General features: G+C 45.2%; 1 protein-coding gene across 1 annotated transcript; it reads left to right on the top strand.

Moving 5' to 3' along the window:
• Positions 1–310: 310 nt before the first annotated feature.
• Positions 311–12,706, top strand: whamm (WASP homolog associated with actin, golgi membranes and microtubules; the record flags this gene model as incomplete). The annotated part of the gene is made up of 11 exons (XM_079217085.1): positions 311–895; positions 2,135–2,308; positions 2,625–2,775; positions 4,693–4,862; positions 7,282–7,483; positions 9,009–9,193; positions 9,611–9,697; positions 9,818–9,913; positions 10,228–10,609; positions 11,119–11,261; positions 11,507–12,706. 11 exons carry the CDS (start codon positions 311–313, stop codon positions 11,657–11,659), a joined length of 2,328 nt encoding a protein of 775 aa, XP_079073211.1. The 3' UTR covers positions 11,660–12,706.
• Between the last annotated feature and the right edge of the window lie 2,138 nt (positions 12,707–14,844).

The raw sequence follows: 14,844 nt of genomic DNA, 5'->3' as shown, positions 1-14,844 counted from the left end.
AAAGTAGGTCATTCAAACGCCTTCTTGCGTCACAAGTATCTGGATGAAGCCCCCGCTTAACCTTTCAGGACCTCGTTCATCGAAATTGAAAAGATGGCACCTTTTCCAGAACCGTTGCTTTGACAGAAATTAAGCAACACTGACCCGCTGAACACGAATAAGCGAGACTGTAGCGTAATGATTCAACACTTGGAGTGGCGGTGTATATATGCCCGAGGTCCTTGAAGGCAGCTTACGTCACGCAAATGGCGGACGTTGTAAACAGAGCCAGCAGCTTCTCGGAGGCCGAAGTGAAACGTTTGTTTTCGAGATGAATAACGTAGAAATCGAGCGGATGGACAGCCTGGAGGGCTGGGTGGCCGTGAAGAGCAACATCTTCGAAGAGCCCGAGACCTTCAAGCTGGGCTTCATCGTTCAGTGGAACGTCATCGAGTGCAAGTTCGCGGTCACCTGCCACAACCGGACGCTACAGCGGCAGAGACGCAAAGCCGAAGAGGTCCCCGGGGACCCCCAGGTGAGCTGGGCTGGACTCTTCTCCGTCTGCGACCTGAAGCACGTGCACCAGCAGTTTGAGTGCGTGGCCGACGTCCTGGTGACCTGCTTCCCGGACCTGTCGCAGTTCGAAGACGGGAACATTTGGGACTTGCTCTTCCTGAACCGGAGGTCCGGCGGTCCGGAAGACGACAATCACGAGGAGAGGGACTTCGATGCGCCGTGTCGGAAACTCGAGAAGTACTTCAGCACGGCCATCGACATCTGCGGGCGGAAGATTGTGCTCGACACGTTGTTCACGCAGGATGAGCGGGACGTCGAGGAATACTTTGAAAACCTGCAGGAGTTCAGGAAGAAGACCATGCAGGAGGAGATCTCGAGGGCGAAGCGCCTCGTGCGACAGGTGAGGAGGGGTCAAGAGATCAAGGTGCTCACGTCCCGTTCACAGCATGCAGGGGCCCCTGTATTTACACTCCAGTTTATTAGGGACACCCATCAGTCCGAGACAACGACCCTGCAATAAAGACGTGCGTGGTGATGATACCTGGAGATGTTTCTAATATGTTGTCAATATATCAGTGAGGACCGACTAAATATTGTGTGACACAATAGCAACATGTTGTTGACATCCTTTGTATCCATGAGGATGGACAACAAATGTAACATTATAGCCTTTAACAAGGTACGTTTTGAAAATGCAATGGGACCAAAGACGATGGTCTGTTTTGACAATATAATATCAATAGATTTCTGCTCTTTTTCGGCCTGTGTCACCGTGTTCGTTGCCTGTTGTCCATCACAGCCATATGGCTAAAACACAAATGGGAGAATTCTATCTTTGATGCACTCAGACATACACCTGCATAAGCCAGATGCGTATTTTCAGACAGAATGCTTTACTTGAATTAACTAATAAGGATGGAGGATTTAGGTAAGCTTGGGAATCCTCCGTAGCAGGAATAGCACCACACAGTGGTGTCACAAGTCTACTATGACAAAGCAAACCTTTTGCCTGCTCACTGTGTTAAACTAAAGCTGGAGGTGTTGCAACACCGGCAGCACTGTTTGTTTTTCCAGTCAGATGTTTGCCCTTTGACACTGATTTGTACAAATCAGTCTAACTTGACAACTCCATTTGCTTGTTCCACAAGTAAATATGATGATGAGAGATACATTACAGTATGATGACGGCCATCAGCTGCACGTTTTAAAGCCCAGAGATACGAGACACTGGAGAAAAGTACATCAGTACCACCTGATGCAGCCAAATACAACCATGATGCCTTAAATACACACTTTTAGATCACGTGATGCTTTTGTTGACACTGCCAGAGCAGATTTGACACCATAGTTTGTGGCGTTATGTTTATTTTGTATTACATCTTACAGCTACACCTTGCTATTGTGCCCTTCAAATACATCACCTCCCTCTCCCCTCCACCTGACAGACAAATTAGTTTGCCTTCAGCGGCGAGTGTCAGCGAAATGACTCCGGGAATCCAGTGGTGCTGAACCACTGACCTCACTGGTCAACGCTCAGCCCTTCTGCTGGTTATGAACGTTTTATTCTGAAAGGACTTACATTATCTGTATCAGAATAAACCCAGGTAACCGTGTGTGTGTGTGTCTTCCATGTTTGCAGCTCTTACAGAGTCACGGCGGTGCCGACCGAATGGTCGCGCTGCTCAGCATCTACGAGGAAGAGGACGAGGCCTACCAGGACCTGGTCACCGTGGCCACCACCTTCTTCCACTATCTGCTGCAGCCTTTCAGGGACATGAGAGAGCTGGCCTGCCTCTACAAGATGGAGATCCTGGTAATTACAGCCTTGTCTTCAGCAGCTGTGGCCTTTTTAGGACATGGTGAATTATTGTATGCGTATTATGCAGCTTGTTTTGGTATCTGAATATTTACAACATGGTCTAGACACAAACCCATACACACATGATGGTAAAGTGATTGACACGATTCAATATTTGTATGTCTCGTTCAAGCAAACAGTGAGGTCACTTTTGATTTTCTCACCTACCAGACTTTGACTAAAAGCTGAATTTGTAATACATGCTGATCAAGTGTCTGCAGTCACTCACAGAGCCTGAAGTTGTCCACTGCTTTTCTTGCCGTGTCTGCAGAAGTCTTTGGAGTTTGAGGACTTGGGTCCTAAGAGAATTGCAGCTCTGGAGAAGGAGGCAGAGGAGTGGAGAACGAAAGCAGAAGACGCAGTCGCCTCGATTCAGGACATCACCGTCACCTACTTTGCACAGACTTCAAAGGCTCTGGCTGGTACACGTTGCTGTGTTTATTTCTCTTATTTGTGTTTGGATGAATTAATTAAGGACTTGTATCTGTCATTCCTCAGCACTTAGGACAGGAAGTGCAGTAGAGGCACAAGCTGCATTGCAACGGCAGACAAAATATATGATTTATCTTATATTGAAATCAATAGTCCATACAAAATACATTGTCATATTAATCTAAAATAGATTAGCACTTATATAATAGTACACCAGATAATTGTGCTGTGGGATAAACATCAAGCTCAAATCAAGCATTTTATATTCCTGTTGAAAGGAGATAAAAAAGGATAGTTGGCACTTGATTTAAATTGGATAAGAATTTCACTTCTTTTAAGCGGGCGTTATGTGGATTCCCACCTTGATCTGAGGGAAGACACTTAAAGAAATACACCTTTTTTGATGGATACACTCGTTCCACAATCTATATGGCTGGCATTTGTTGCTATATCTAAGTGCCTGTAACACAAATATATGCCTAAAAAATTATGTGAAGGAACAGGGACAAGGCCGTTCCATCAGTTTGGGAATTACAAAACTCACATAACAGTGTTTATAACCCCTGAAATTCTTTGAACAACTTAAATTGTGTTAAATGGTGTGTGTGTGTGTGTGTGTGTGTGTATATATATATATATATATATATATATATATATATATATATATATATATATATATATATATATATATATATATATATATATACACTCACCTAAAGGATTATTAGGAACACCTGTTTAATTTCTCATTAATGTAATAATCTAATCAACCAATCACATGGCAGTTGCTTCAATGCATTTAGGGGTGTGGTCCTGGTCAAGACAATCTCCTGAACTCCAAACTGAATGTCAGAATGGGAAAGAAAGGTGATTTAAGCAATTTTGAGCGTGGCATGGTTGTTGGTGCCAGACGGGCCGGTCTGAGTATTTCACAATCTGCTCAGTTACTGGGATTTTCACGCACAACCATTTCTAGGGTTTACAAAGAATGGTGTGAAAAGGGAAAAACATCCAGTATGCGGCAGTCCTGTGGGCGAAAATGCCTTGTTGATGCTAGAGGTCAGAGGAGAATGGGCCGACTGATTCAAGCTGATAGAAGAGCAACTTTGACTGAAATAACCACTCGTTACAACCGAGGTATGCAGCAAAGCATTTGTGAAGCCACAACACGCACAACCTTGAGGCGGATGGGCTACAACAGCAGAAGACCCCACCGGGTACCACTCATCTCCACTACAAATAGGAAAAAGAGGCTACAATTTGCAAGAGTCAGAATTTGGCGTAAACAGTGTGAGAACATGGATCCATCATGCCTTGTTACCACTGTGCAGGCTGGTGGTGGTGTAATGGTGTGGGGATGTTTTCTTGGCACACTTTAGGCCCCTTAGTGCCAATTGGGCATTGTTTAAATGCCACGGCCTACCTGAGCATTGTTTCTGACCATGTCCATCCCTTTATGGCCACCATGTACCCATCCTCTGATGGCTACTTCCAGCAGGATAATGCACCATGTCACAAAGCTTGAATCATTTCTAATTGGTTTCTTGAACATGACAATGAGTTCACTGTACTAAAATGGCCCCCACAGTCACCAGATCTCAACCCGATAGAGCATCTTTGGGATGTGGTGGAACGGGAGCTTCGTGCCTTGGATGTGCATCCCACAAATCTCCATCAACTGCAAGATGCTATCCTATCAATATGAGCCAACATTTCTAAAGAATGCTTTCAGCACCTTGTTGAATGAATGCCGCGTAGAATTAAGGCAGTTCTGAAGGCGAAAGGGGGTCAAACACAGTATTAGTATGATGTTCCTAATAATCCTTTAGGTGAGTGTGTGTGTGTGTGTGTATATATATATATACATACATATGTGCTTCATGTGATGCCTTTGTGTGTCTGTTCAGGTATGTTAAAGCAGATGGTGGATGATAAGTGTCGTTTTGGAGCTGCTGCCTGGCGGTGTGCAGCTCCCAGACTGGAGAAACTGCGCTTCCTTTTGGCCAAAGAAACGCTACAGCATATGAGAGCTGCAGAGATGTGCCTCAGCCGCAAGAAGGACAGCATCAGACAAAGGGTGTGTGCACCTTACCATTTATTTAGTTTTTCACACACACCACAGCCGTTCTAGCGATTCTGTAATTAGTCATCAGATTCTATGATGGCGTATCAAACTCTCTGGTTTTAAGGCTTTAGTTTAGAGAGTCTTTATCTCCAGTGCCAAGGCCAACGCTGCTTTTGTGGTGCTTCTGAGTGTGTAGAGATGTGACACAGTGAATCTTTCACTTGGTATTCCAGTCTGATGTAAATATCTGGCTGCTATAGCCCTTTGATCTATTTATATAGCCTCTGTAGAAGTAGAGAATCCCCTCGATACACCCAAAACTTGCATGCATGAATAAGTGAGTGCGTCTGTGTATATATCCAGACTCTAAAAGTGCCAGCTACTGTATATGCATACCTTTGAGTACAGGGGTGGGGGGGTTTTTGGGGTCAACCACAGCAAAGTATTTGCTGCTGTAGGGCGTCGAGCTGCACATTTGAGCGTTTTGGAAAACACCTTCAGCGACTTCACCTTCATGCGACTGCATTATTCATCCGATTAAACGCTTTAAAAATCAGAATGCTGGTGGTATCCACTGCTGTGAAATCAAAATGAGCCCCTTACTAGACGGCTGTGTGTGAGCAATGGAAATGAGATCAGTAAGCTACACCTACGCGACATCTCAGAGAGTCCTGTCGCTTGTGGCAACACAACTCCGTGGCTCTTTTGAGTGCACCAGTGTGCGCGTGCGTGTGATATTTTACATAATTCAAAAAGAGTTTTCAAAATAGATCAAAACTGGCGTACGGTAGGTTATCCAGCCCAGATCCTTTGTTCTTCACCTGGTAATTGAAAGCAGAGTTTACTTTGAAAGCTCTTTGTTATCGTGTTTTAGGACACTTCCAAGCAGTCTCGCAAGCAAACGTGTCAAGAAATCCAACTCGGAAGGCAAAAAAACGAAAAGAATCACAGACGTCATGAGGAGGGATGCTCTTTCACTGAACATGTTTCATTTTGACTCTAAGGTAGATCATTCAAGGTCGCTTTGAACACAACACGAACAGTGTTGTTGTTTTTAACTGCTTGCAAATGCCTCGCCTTTTCTCCGAGAGAGGTTAGCGTATCAAGTTCATTGCATACTGAGACTAGAAAGGAGCAATCGGCAGAGAGCAGCTGTGGCGACCACTGCCCTGTAGACGGAGCCTTTTCATAGCAGCTGTGTGTCCTTGCAGGGTAAACACAGGTGTAATTAATACCATTATAATTATGGTGAATAAGAAAGGTGCCATGATAAATTATATTTAATTACACCTGTTATGTTATGTCAAAATGACTGAATGAATAGAAGCCATGCTTGACTAGACACTAAATGGGCTCTTTGTAAAACACACTTAATTCAAAACCAAAAACAAGGTGCGATGCATGAAGGTCGTCGTGTGAGACTGTACGGCGTAAGACACGTCTTAGAATATTGTCCATAAAATAAATTACTCACCACGCTGCCTGGCACCACAGCAACGTGTTTACTTGTAGTTCTGTTGGCTGTTGGATAAACACTCCGTCCTAAACAGCGCAAGAGAGGCGGCTCGCGGCCGTGAGGTCAGCCGCCGAGTGTTAGTTCAGTCACGCTCGCCGCCCCTGAAAATGAAGTCGAGGGCGACAGACGCACAAGCTGCCACTGCGCCTGCACACGGGGCTTCTCAGACGTGACTTTCACAAGAAGTTTACTGATAAAAGGGTGAATATCTTGTCTGAGGGTTTTTGCAAAGAAGACCAATTATTGCTAAAAGCCTTTAGCAATAGGTCTTGAAATTTGACATTTCAGTGAATATTTTGCTTGTTAAATAAACTAGTTTTCAGGATAGTCAACCTTTTTGTTTCCTTTTATAATAAGTTTAAAACTTGAATTTTATCCGTATTGTATAAAGGCAAAGTCCATGAGTATGAGATACGAGTTTATTACAATTCCCCCTCTGCATTGAGGAGGGTGGTTTGTGGAGTGGCACAGGGAAGCGGTAAACAACTTGTCGACTTCTTGCTTCTTTGGAGAGCATTTTGTGATGATGTAACGAAACAGCGCGCCGACCGTAAACGCTAAATGTGCGTCCTCGTAGCTCACGCGCCATCCGTGGAGGCCCGCTCAAAGGTGCCTCGCAAAGCTTTAGCCAAACACACTGGCTGTTATAGCTGTTAGTTCGTCCTCCGATAACATAACAATTATATGTTTGCTTCAGCAGAATGAGTTTAGCTGTGGACAGACACAGAGGTGCACGCCCACTCACGAACGTATACATGCGCATGACCTGCGGGGGGGGAGAAAAGTAAAAAGAATGGAAACCACCAGCAGCTAATTCAATCAATGCGTATGGTATTCTCACAGGTGTGACCTCTTTGGGCTGCGATGTGCAAAGCCAGAAGTATGATCCTATGATATGTTTCTGTCGCGGTGCAGTTGGGCAGCCTGTCTGGAGGAGTCAAGAGCCACAGAACTGATTCCAGGTCTGAGGACGACGAGCAGCAGGACACTGTGGACCAGCTGGAGCTGAAATTCTATGAAACCCAACTAGAACTGTACGACACCAAGTTTGAGATCCTGAAGAACGAGGAGCAGCTGCTGGTGGCTCAGATAGACACGGTGCGGCGGCAGATCAAAGGTACACGACACACGACCAGCAGACGGGCGCGCGCTGCTACTTCCTCTTGAGAGGAATGGAATCATTGCGAAAGACCGTGGTGTCCTTACGGCTCACTTTAAAACACTCAAGCAGTATTGATTCAAAGATATATGAATGAGTCTGTATTTAATAGCTCGTCCTTTTAATGAAAGCATAATACCAGAAGCTGCAAGTACAAAATACTGTCGCCAACCAGAGAGAAAAGGCTCAAGGTCGCCTCCCACTGTGAAACTTATTGGAATCCTGACACAAATTGCTATCTTTTCCCTGAACACTGTGTTTAAATGACTGCAGTAACCGCAAACACATTAACACTTGACCTTTGTGATCAATATTGGCTCACCTAGAGGATAAGGTTCCAGTTTTCACTGTAACCATGGACATGTTTTCCTTTTATAGTTTCATTTTAGTGAAGGGGCCCTTTTTAAAAACATCTTTAGCGTGGTTTTATTGGACTGCGTTACATTGTAATGATGTAATGACATAATGCTACACTACACTTCCACCTTCCTGACACAGTGCAGTTAGAGTTGCACAATGTTGCACATGTTCATCAAACAACCGATGTATTGAATTGCATTTTGATATTCAAGGGTTTCTGTTTTTCTGGTCACTCGGTGTCTTGTGCACAGGGTTTACTCTGGGGAAATATTTTGTGCATGTAAATATTTCCCTAATTGCGCCTCCTGGGACCAGCGATGGTCGCTTCCCAGTGGTGTGTACGTGTGTACATGCTGTTCGTCTGCCTGTCTGCTGCTTTGGCTGCTTCCAGGTGTATTTTCTACCCAACCAAAAAGCAGGAAGGTGTCCTCTACCAGTTGCTGCTCGGTAAAGAAAGAAAGAAAAAAATACGACTGCTGCAGAGTTTATGAGGCCTTTCAAAAGAGTTAAAAGTTTATACTGTTAATAAAATACCCATCATTGGGGCAAGGGTTTTCCCCAATGCCCTTGTTGGAATATATAAATAATAAAAAAACGGCTAATATGCAGATCGCCCGGTTTCTTGTATGCATGTGCATGCAAAAAAGAGCTGTTGTAGTCAGATTACTCCAACATTTCCAATTTAGATGCAGCTGGTCAACAATGAAGTTTCTCCCTGAATACTTACCATAATGCTGCATCAGTACTTGCTCTGAAAATACATATTTGTCATGCAAAAACCTTTGAAAACTCTGCTCAGTGGCTCTGGAATCTGATAAACCTGCTGACATGGTTTTGCATCAGTAAGTTTCCCACCAAAACAATAATTGTGCATCATTTTAAATGCATGTCCAGTCAACCAGCTGTGGTTGGCGTCCCACCTCCTCGGCTTGCTTCGTAGTGCACGTTTGTGTAGTTGAGACGAGCTCATTACCAAAATGATCCCCGAAGCATCACGCCCTCACTGCTGAATACAGAATGGGCAGCGACGACGTCAGACCTGCACTTGTTGTGAATCGACAGGGCGGCTTTTGAAACGGGTGACGGGGGAGTTTTGAGTGATCGGACCTTATTTGTGTTGCAGAGCTGAAGGAGGAGGTGGTGTACTATGATGTGTGTGAGGATCCGGAGGAGCTGCAGAGCTTGGGCCACGCAGGTGTTCAGCAAACCGACCCTCCGGCTGTCAGTACGCTCAAAAGACGCCTGCAGACCTTGGAGACCAAAAGAGGCAACATCTGTGCCCGCCGGGCTTATCTGCGCAACAAAAAGGTGAGTGGGCGATCAGAATGCCATTAGAAATTATCCTTAGTTTCAAGGGGTGAAGGTGTTTTGCTCACTCCACCCCCTTCTTGCCTTAAAAAAAGGGTGTTCACTGTACTGTTTTATTTTTAGCCGACAGACTAATTGTATTGAGAAGGTACAGTTGGCATTTACTCCCGCTGCTGGCTGCATCTTCATTTGTCTGATTACATGAAAGCATTTTACTGCTCAGAACAAAGTGGAAACAGAGGCGCTCACGATTCATTCAAAATGAGGTAAACAAAGAGGAACATTGTTAAAAAACTAAACACCTTTCTAAGTAACTGAGGTGTTCTTTTTCCTTGTTATCAGTTTTACTGTACGTTTCTATGGTAATTTGTTTGTACATTTGAGTGTACAAGTGTTGATATCCGTGTCTGTCTTTAGGATCAGTGCATGGAGGCCAACGAGCAGAAGCAGCTTCCCGCCAAGCAGAGCTCCGTACTCTTCAACCAGCATCATCAGGTCCACCTGGTACGTCGCCACGGCAACAAGACAACCCCCCACCCCGACACCAGCAGAAGCCACAAATGAAACCGGGTCCAATCCTTTGACTCCTAATGCCCCTTGGCTGTCTCCCTCTGTTGTCCGTAGAAACGAGAGAAGAGGAAGGAGGAGGACGAGAGGAGGAAACAGTGGGTGGACGAGGAGCGAGAGAAGACTCTGAGCAGATTACGGTCCTTCAGAGAGGTCAGGCTCGCTCACGGGCTTCGCGCCGCCTTCCGCCCTGCAGCTTCTTCTTCTGTTCGAAAAAAAAACTCCAGTGCCTTCTAATTCAATAGTTCACCTCGAAATTAAAACTTTGACATTGCATTAAAATGTCAATTTGAAATTTTGAAAATACTGATCCAACTCGAACAGTGTGTGTGTGTGTGTGTGTGTGTTCTAACTTCTGGTTAAACTCAATGTATAGAACATTAGCGTGAATGCTCTCTCTTCTCTCTCTACGTTGGACATGATAATGTCTGTTTTTCTAAAAAACATTTTCTGCCATCTTTTCCAAGAGGCGACCGGGCCAGTTCATCCTGAAGACTCCTCAGTCCAGGATGTCTCTTTCGGAAGTGCCGTGTCCCTCCCAGCCGCTGTCCATCATCAGCCTCGGCCCCCCCGGAGGACCGCCCTCCATCCGCCCGGCACCCAGACGCAGTAAAACGCCCAAGAAGCAGCAGCCGAAAGACATCCCCGTCCAAATCTACTCCGCACCGCCACCTCCGACTGCACCCCCTCCACCTCCTCCTCCTCCTCCCCCACCACCACCACCACTACCCCTTTCCATGCCTCCTCCGCCTGTCCAAGCGTCGCCTTCCTCTGAAGACACACCAAGGCCTCTCAGCGAAAAAGAGGACCCTCCTTTTCCAGCCAAGAACATGCTCAAACAAAATATAGGTGAGATTCCTGCACTGTACACTTTTTATCTATCTATAATACAGTAGACACAGGGATTTTCTATTTTACCAAATCCTCCTGGTGGATTGAGAAAAAAATGTGTGAATCTGTCAGACTGCAGGGAAGGTTGTTTTGTTTGTGCCAGAGAAAAGTGTGTGTGCGTGTGTGTTTGCGTGCGTGCATGGTGTGCTGTCCTGAATTTCCCTTCATCCCCCATGAGGCCAGAGGAGGCATTTTACCTCAGTTGTGGCCCTGCTGATGCTCACTCTCAGCTCCAGGGGAGACTGCAACGTCTAGCACAACTTGATATTTTCTGAGCTTCTGTGAAATGGAGGTCATTCAAAGGGAAGCGGCTGTTAAAAATGAGGTGGAACCTCTGTGCCGTCCGCTTCGTGTGGTGAAAATATGAAGATGCAAGATGACAAGGCGATGCATTCTTTCTCTCTCGTGCAGCTTCTTCCATCGTTTTTGAACGTGTCCGTTTTCCTTTTATTGTCGTTTCACTGCAGGAACAATGGATGAAGTGTTGGCCTCGTTGCAGCGTGGGAAGATTCAGCTTCGGAAGGCCCCCGCTCCCAGGGCGGCGGCCCCTGATGGGGGCTCGAGGAGCGGTCTGATGTCTGCCATCCGACAGGGAGTCACCCTGAAGAAGGTGAGACGTTCTACCGCCGATGGACATGTTGTATCTGTGCGTGCGTCAGCCAATGAGAACATTTCAGTCAGCGCTGCAGTTTGCACCGTCACACCCACACGGAACAGAGCCGTCGCTATTAGTTCCACCTGTGCTTTCAAAATGAGTACAAACATATCTGCATGAATGTAGTTCAAAGGCACAGCAGGAGGTATTGTTGAACCTGAATGCAAAGTGGTATTGAATTGCCTCTCGTCGCGCCGTAGATGGTTCCTGCGCACGCAGACCTGAACAGCGGAGACAACGATCTGGAGCGCAGCATCAAAGCCGCCATGATGAGGATGAAGAAGGTGGCAGCGGATTCTGACGACGACAGAGGAGACGACGACGAGACGCACAATACAGACTGGGACAGCTGAGAAACGTGTGTATATATATATATATATATATATATATATATATATGAAGCTGTTCTCCTCCATTACCCACGCTCTGTTTTCTTCACGGTTCTGAGCGACAGCTTACGTTGCTTCCAAATGTTCAGCGAAAAGGCACAGCTGGGATTATGCCTCTTCCTCACGTAAACATTGCAGTTTTCAAAATAGCCCTGATATGTTGTAATACATCCCAATCCAACCAACCAGTTTGTGGCTGCTGCTCTTTTTCTTTTTTTTAAATCCCAAACTGAGCGAATGAGGCATTACGCTCCAACGCTCGTTAAGAAGAAAAGCCAATCAGCAGTGCTGTATGTAGAACAGCATGGAAATGATTACAATGTCGCCCAACTCGCCATATGAAGGCCTTTTTGAGAGACTGTCACACAGCTGGGGAGCCTGAGAGACGGCCACTCGACTCCGATGTCTCGAAGTCGAAGCTCGGCTGACTTCTCTTATTTTGAATGTAATCAGATTTTTTTATTTAACTTGACTTCACCCCAATCAGGGCTCAAGCACACTGAGGTTTTTTTGTCTTGCATTTTATTACTAAACAAAGGAAGAGTTGTGTGCTGAAGTGCAGCAGTGTTAATTATTTGCAGCCTACATGTTTTAAAGTCTACGTCACTGTTTGTATTACAGGTTTGATGCACTGACCCTCTGTGCCTGTCTTTCTCCGTGTGAATGTGTTAGGTGGTGCAATTTATACGTGTGTTTCTTCCTCTGTGATGCCATGGCGAATGAAGTGACAAGTTAAGAACACTAGATTTATTTTTTCCTTCAGATAACCAACAATGTACACAGCTGTGTTTAGTTGTGACACAAAGCACTTACCTGAACAGACAAGGCTAGGATGTATTATGTGCAAAAAAAAAAATACAATACTTTGGCAAACGGTAATAAACGGTTTGCAGAAGAAATGATTCATTGATCGAAGATATGAAACTTGATCCGGTTTCAGCTGATGATGTCTGCGGCCGAGACGCACTTAAACGGCTGTGTTTTAATAATAAATGAAGACACGTTGGATCATAAACACGATTGCTCTGTTGGGTCAGATCTTTCCTTGTGGATTGCTCGCGGCGTGGGGTCCGCTGTGCCTGTGTCGTAATGAGCGACCGCGTCCTTTAAATGAGTCACGCATCATCTGAAGAGGTGTCTTATTGACCTCTCCCGGTGAGTGCACTTTGGCAGATTTGTCGCCCACCTGAGGATGACGAATCACAAATATGTACTATCCATCCAGCAGCCATCGTCCTCTCACATACCTCTCTCTCACATCTCTCCCGCGGTGACGGCTCACTTGTGATTGGGTTTATTCAGCGCTGCGTACTTTAAAGTGCGTGCGATCGGTATCATCCAGGTGATATTGGGGAGTCATGCAGCTCGGGGAAGGCGCGCGCGCGCACACACACACACAAGGCATTTAGACGAAACCCGTCGACGGAGCGTCAACCTGAAATTCCGCAGCCTGTTACTATGGCAACAGGAAGTCTCAGTGGTAGTGGCCTGCAGTACCATATCTCTCTTTCTCTCTCTCTCTCCCCCGGACACACGCACAGAGCAGCATAGTCTCTTAATGATGTTTCACCAACTCGCCCACTCATCCCCGGTCGCACAATGAGCCTCGCTCAGTTCCGCAGCCGTGAGCAGCAGAGACGCTGCATCACTGCTGCGTGTCGATTTGAGTTTGATCGATACAAGAGAGGGTTATTTTAGTTATTCATCTTTCACTTATTTTTCATTATAATTATTCATAGTTTAGTCTCTTAAAAAGTCAGAAAAGTGACTATCCAGCCCACAATTAGTTTTTGTTTCGTTTTGTTGCCCGAACAAGACGCACCAAGAGGAAATGTCAGGGGGATCACCAGCATCATTAGGATCCGTCCTCTGGGGAACATGAATGGCAATCCATCCAACAGTTGAGATACTGAAGTCTGGACCAAAGTGGGGGAACAACAGACATCCCTGGGGAAAAGTCCTAAAAGTGACAAGATCCAGAGCTTCCAGTAACGTACTTTTTTTTGTTTTTGTTGTCAGTTTTGTCCATAAAACGTCTTAAACCTAAAGGTATTTAGTTTACTGTTGTGTAAAAACATCTCTACATTAGAGAAGCCGGAGCATTTTTTGGCTTTTTTTAATTAATGTATTAATCAATAGTTGATTTATCAATTGACAAAAAACTAATGTATTTACCACACAGCGTTTCAGCTCAGTATGAGCATGTGAGCAGCTGGAACCAGAAAAGATTGATGTCACGCAGTGTCCATGATCAATCGGTTGTTCAGTCGTAAAGCTTCTGTGACTTTGTGTCAGTTTGATATCATTTATACATTAAATATCTTCAGATTCTGCACTACTGATCAGACAAAAAAAAGAAGCAATTTCAATAATCCATTATTATCCACATTATGCTTGGCAGGGGCATTTTTTTTCTTCATTTAGACTTTTACATACGCAGTTTGTTTAAAAAACAAACAATTCGTGCAAATAGTTGACTGCAGTCCTACAACAGTTCATTTTCCCTCAACTGACTTAATTGGTTAATCACTGCTGCCCTAAATGAGTGCTTACTCTGCATATTAATAAGTCGTCCACCCAGATGCAGCTGGTGAGTGAGGAAAGTCGGCCTTAGCTAGAGCTCAATATCCAGGAGCCTCATTGGCTGAGGAAGATGGCCGACTGTTGTGTAATAAAAAGAGTAATCGTTGGAAGGTTGCGTTGGATCTATACTTCTCATTGTCAATCACTCAAACTGTTATTCATAACAAAAAAACAGGAGGGAGTGAGATTAAGTTGCCACGGAAACATGTCCCCTGATCCACCCCTGCAGTACTTCCTCAGCGCTGCGATGACGTTGGAGTTTAAGGCATTTTCCATCCCTCAAACAAGCTCATGTCTGTGCGCTGCTTTATTTGTTCTGATCTAAAAAAAAAAAAAAAGATACGTGTCACCGACTGAATAAATCCCACTTCTTTGGCTGCGGTTGTGTGCGTCTGTTAGGATTACAGCTATATTTAGTGCTATGTAAATCAACATCAGAGACGCAGACGTGCGGTGGCGGAGCTTCTGTACTCGAAGCCTCAATGGGATGCAGCTCTGGCGCTGGAGGTTCATCCACCTCCTCCTCTGAGCTCATCCAGGAAGAAATGCCTCACGACTTTAATTGC

Source organism: Taurulus bubalis, assembly GCF_910589615.1.
Source record: "Taurulus bubalis genome assembly, chromosome: 4".
NCBI classification, from domain to species: domain Eukaryota; kingdom Metazoa; phylum Chordata; class Actinopteri; order Perciformes; family Cottidae; genus Taurulus; species Taurulus bubalis.
The sequence above is the reverse complement of the archived record's forward strand: the minus strand, read 5'-3'. Positions and strand labels throughout refer to the sequence as shown.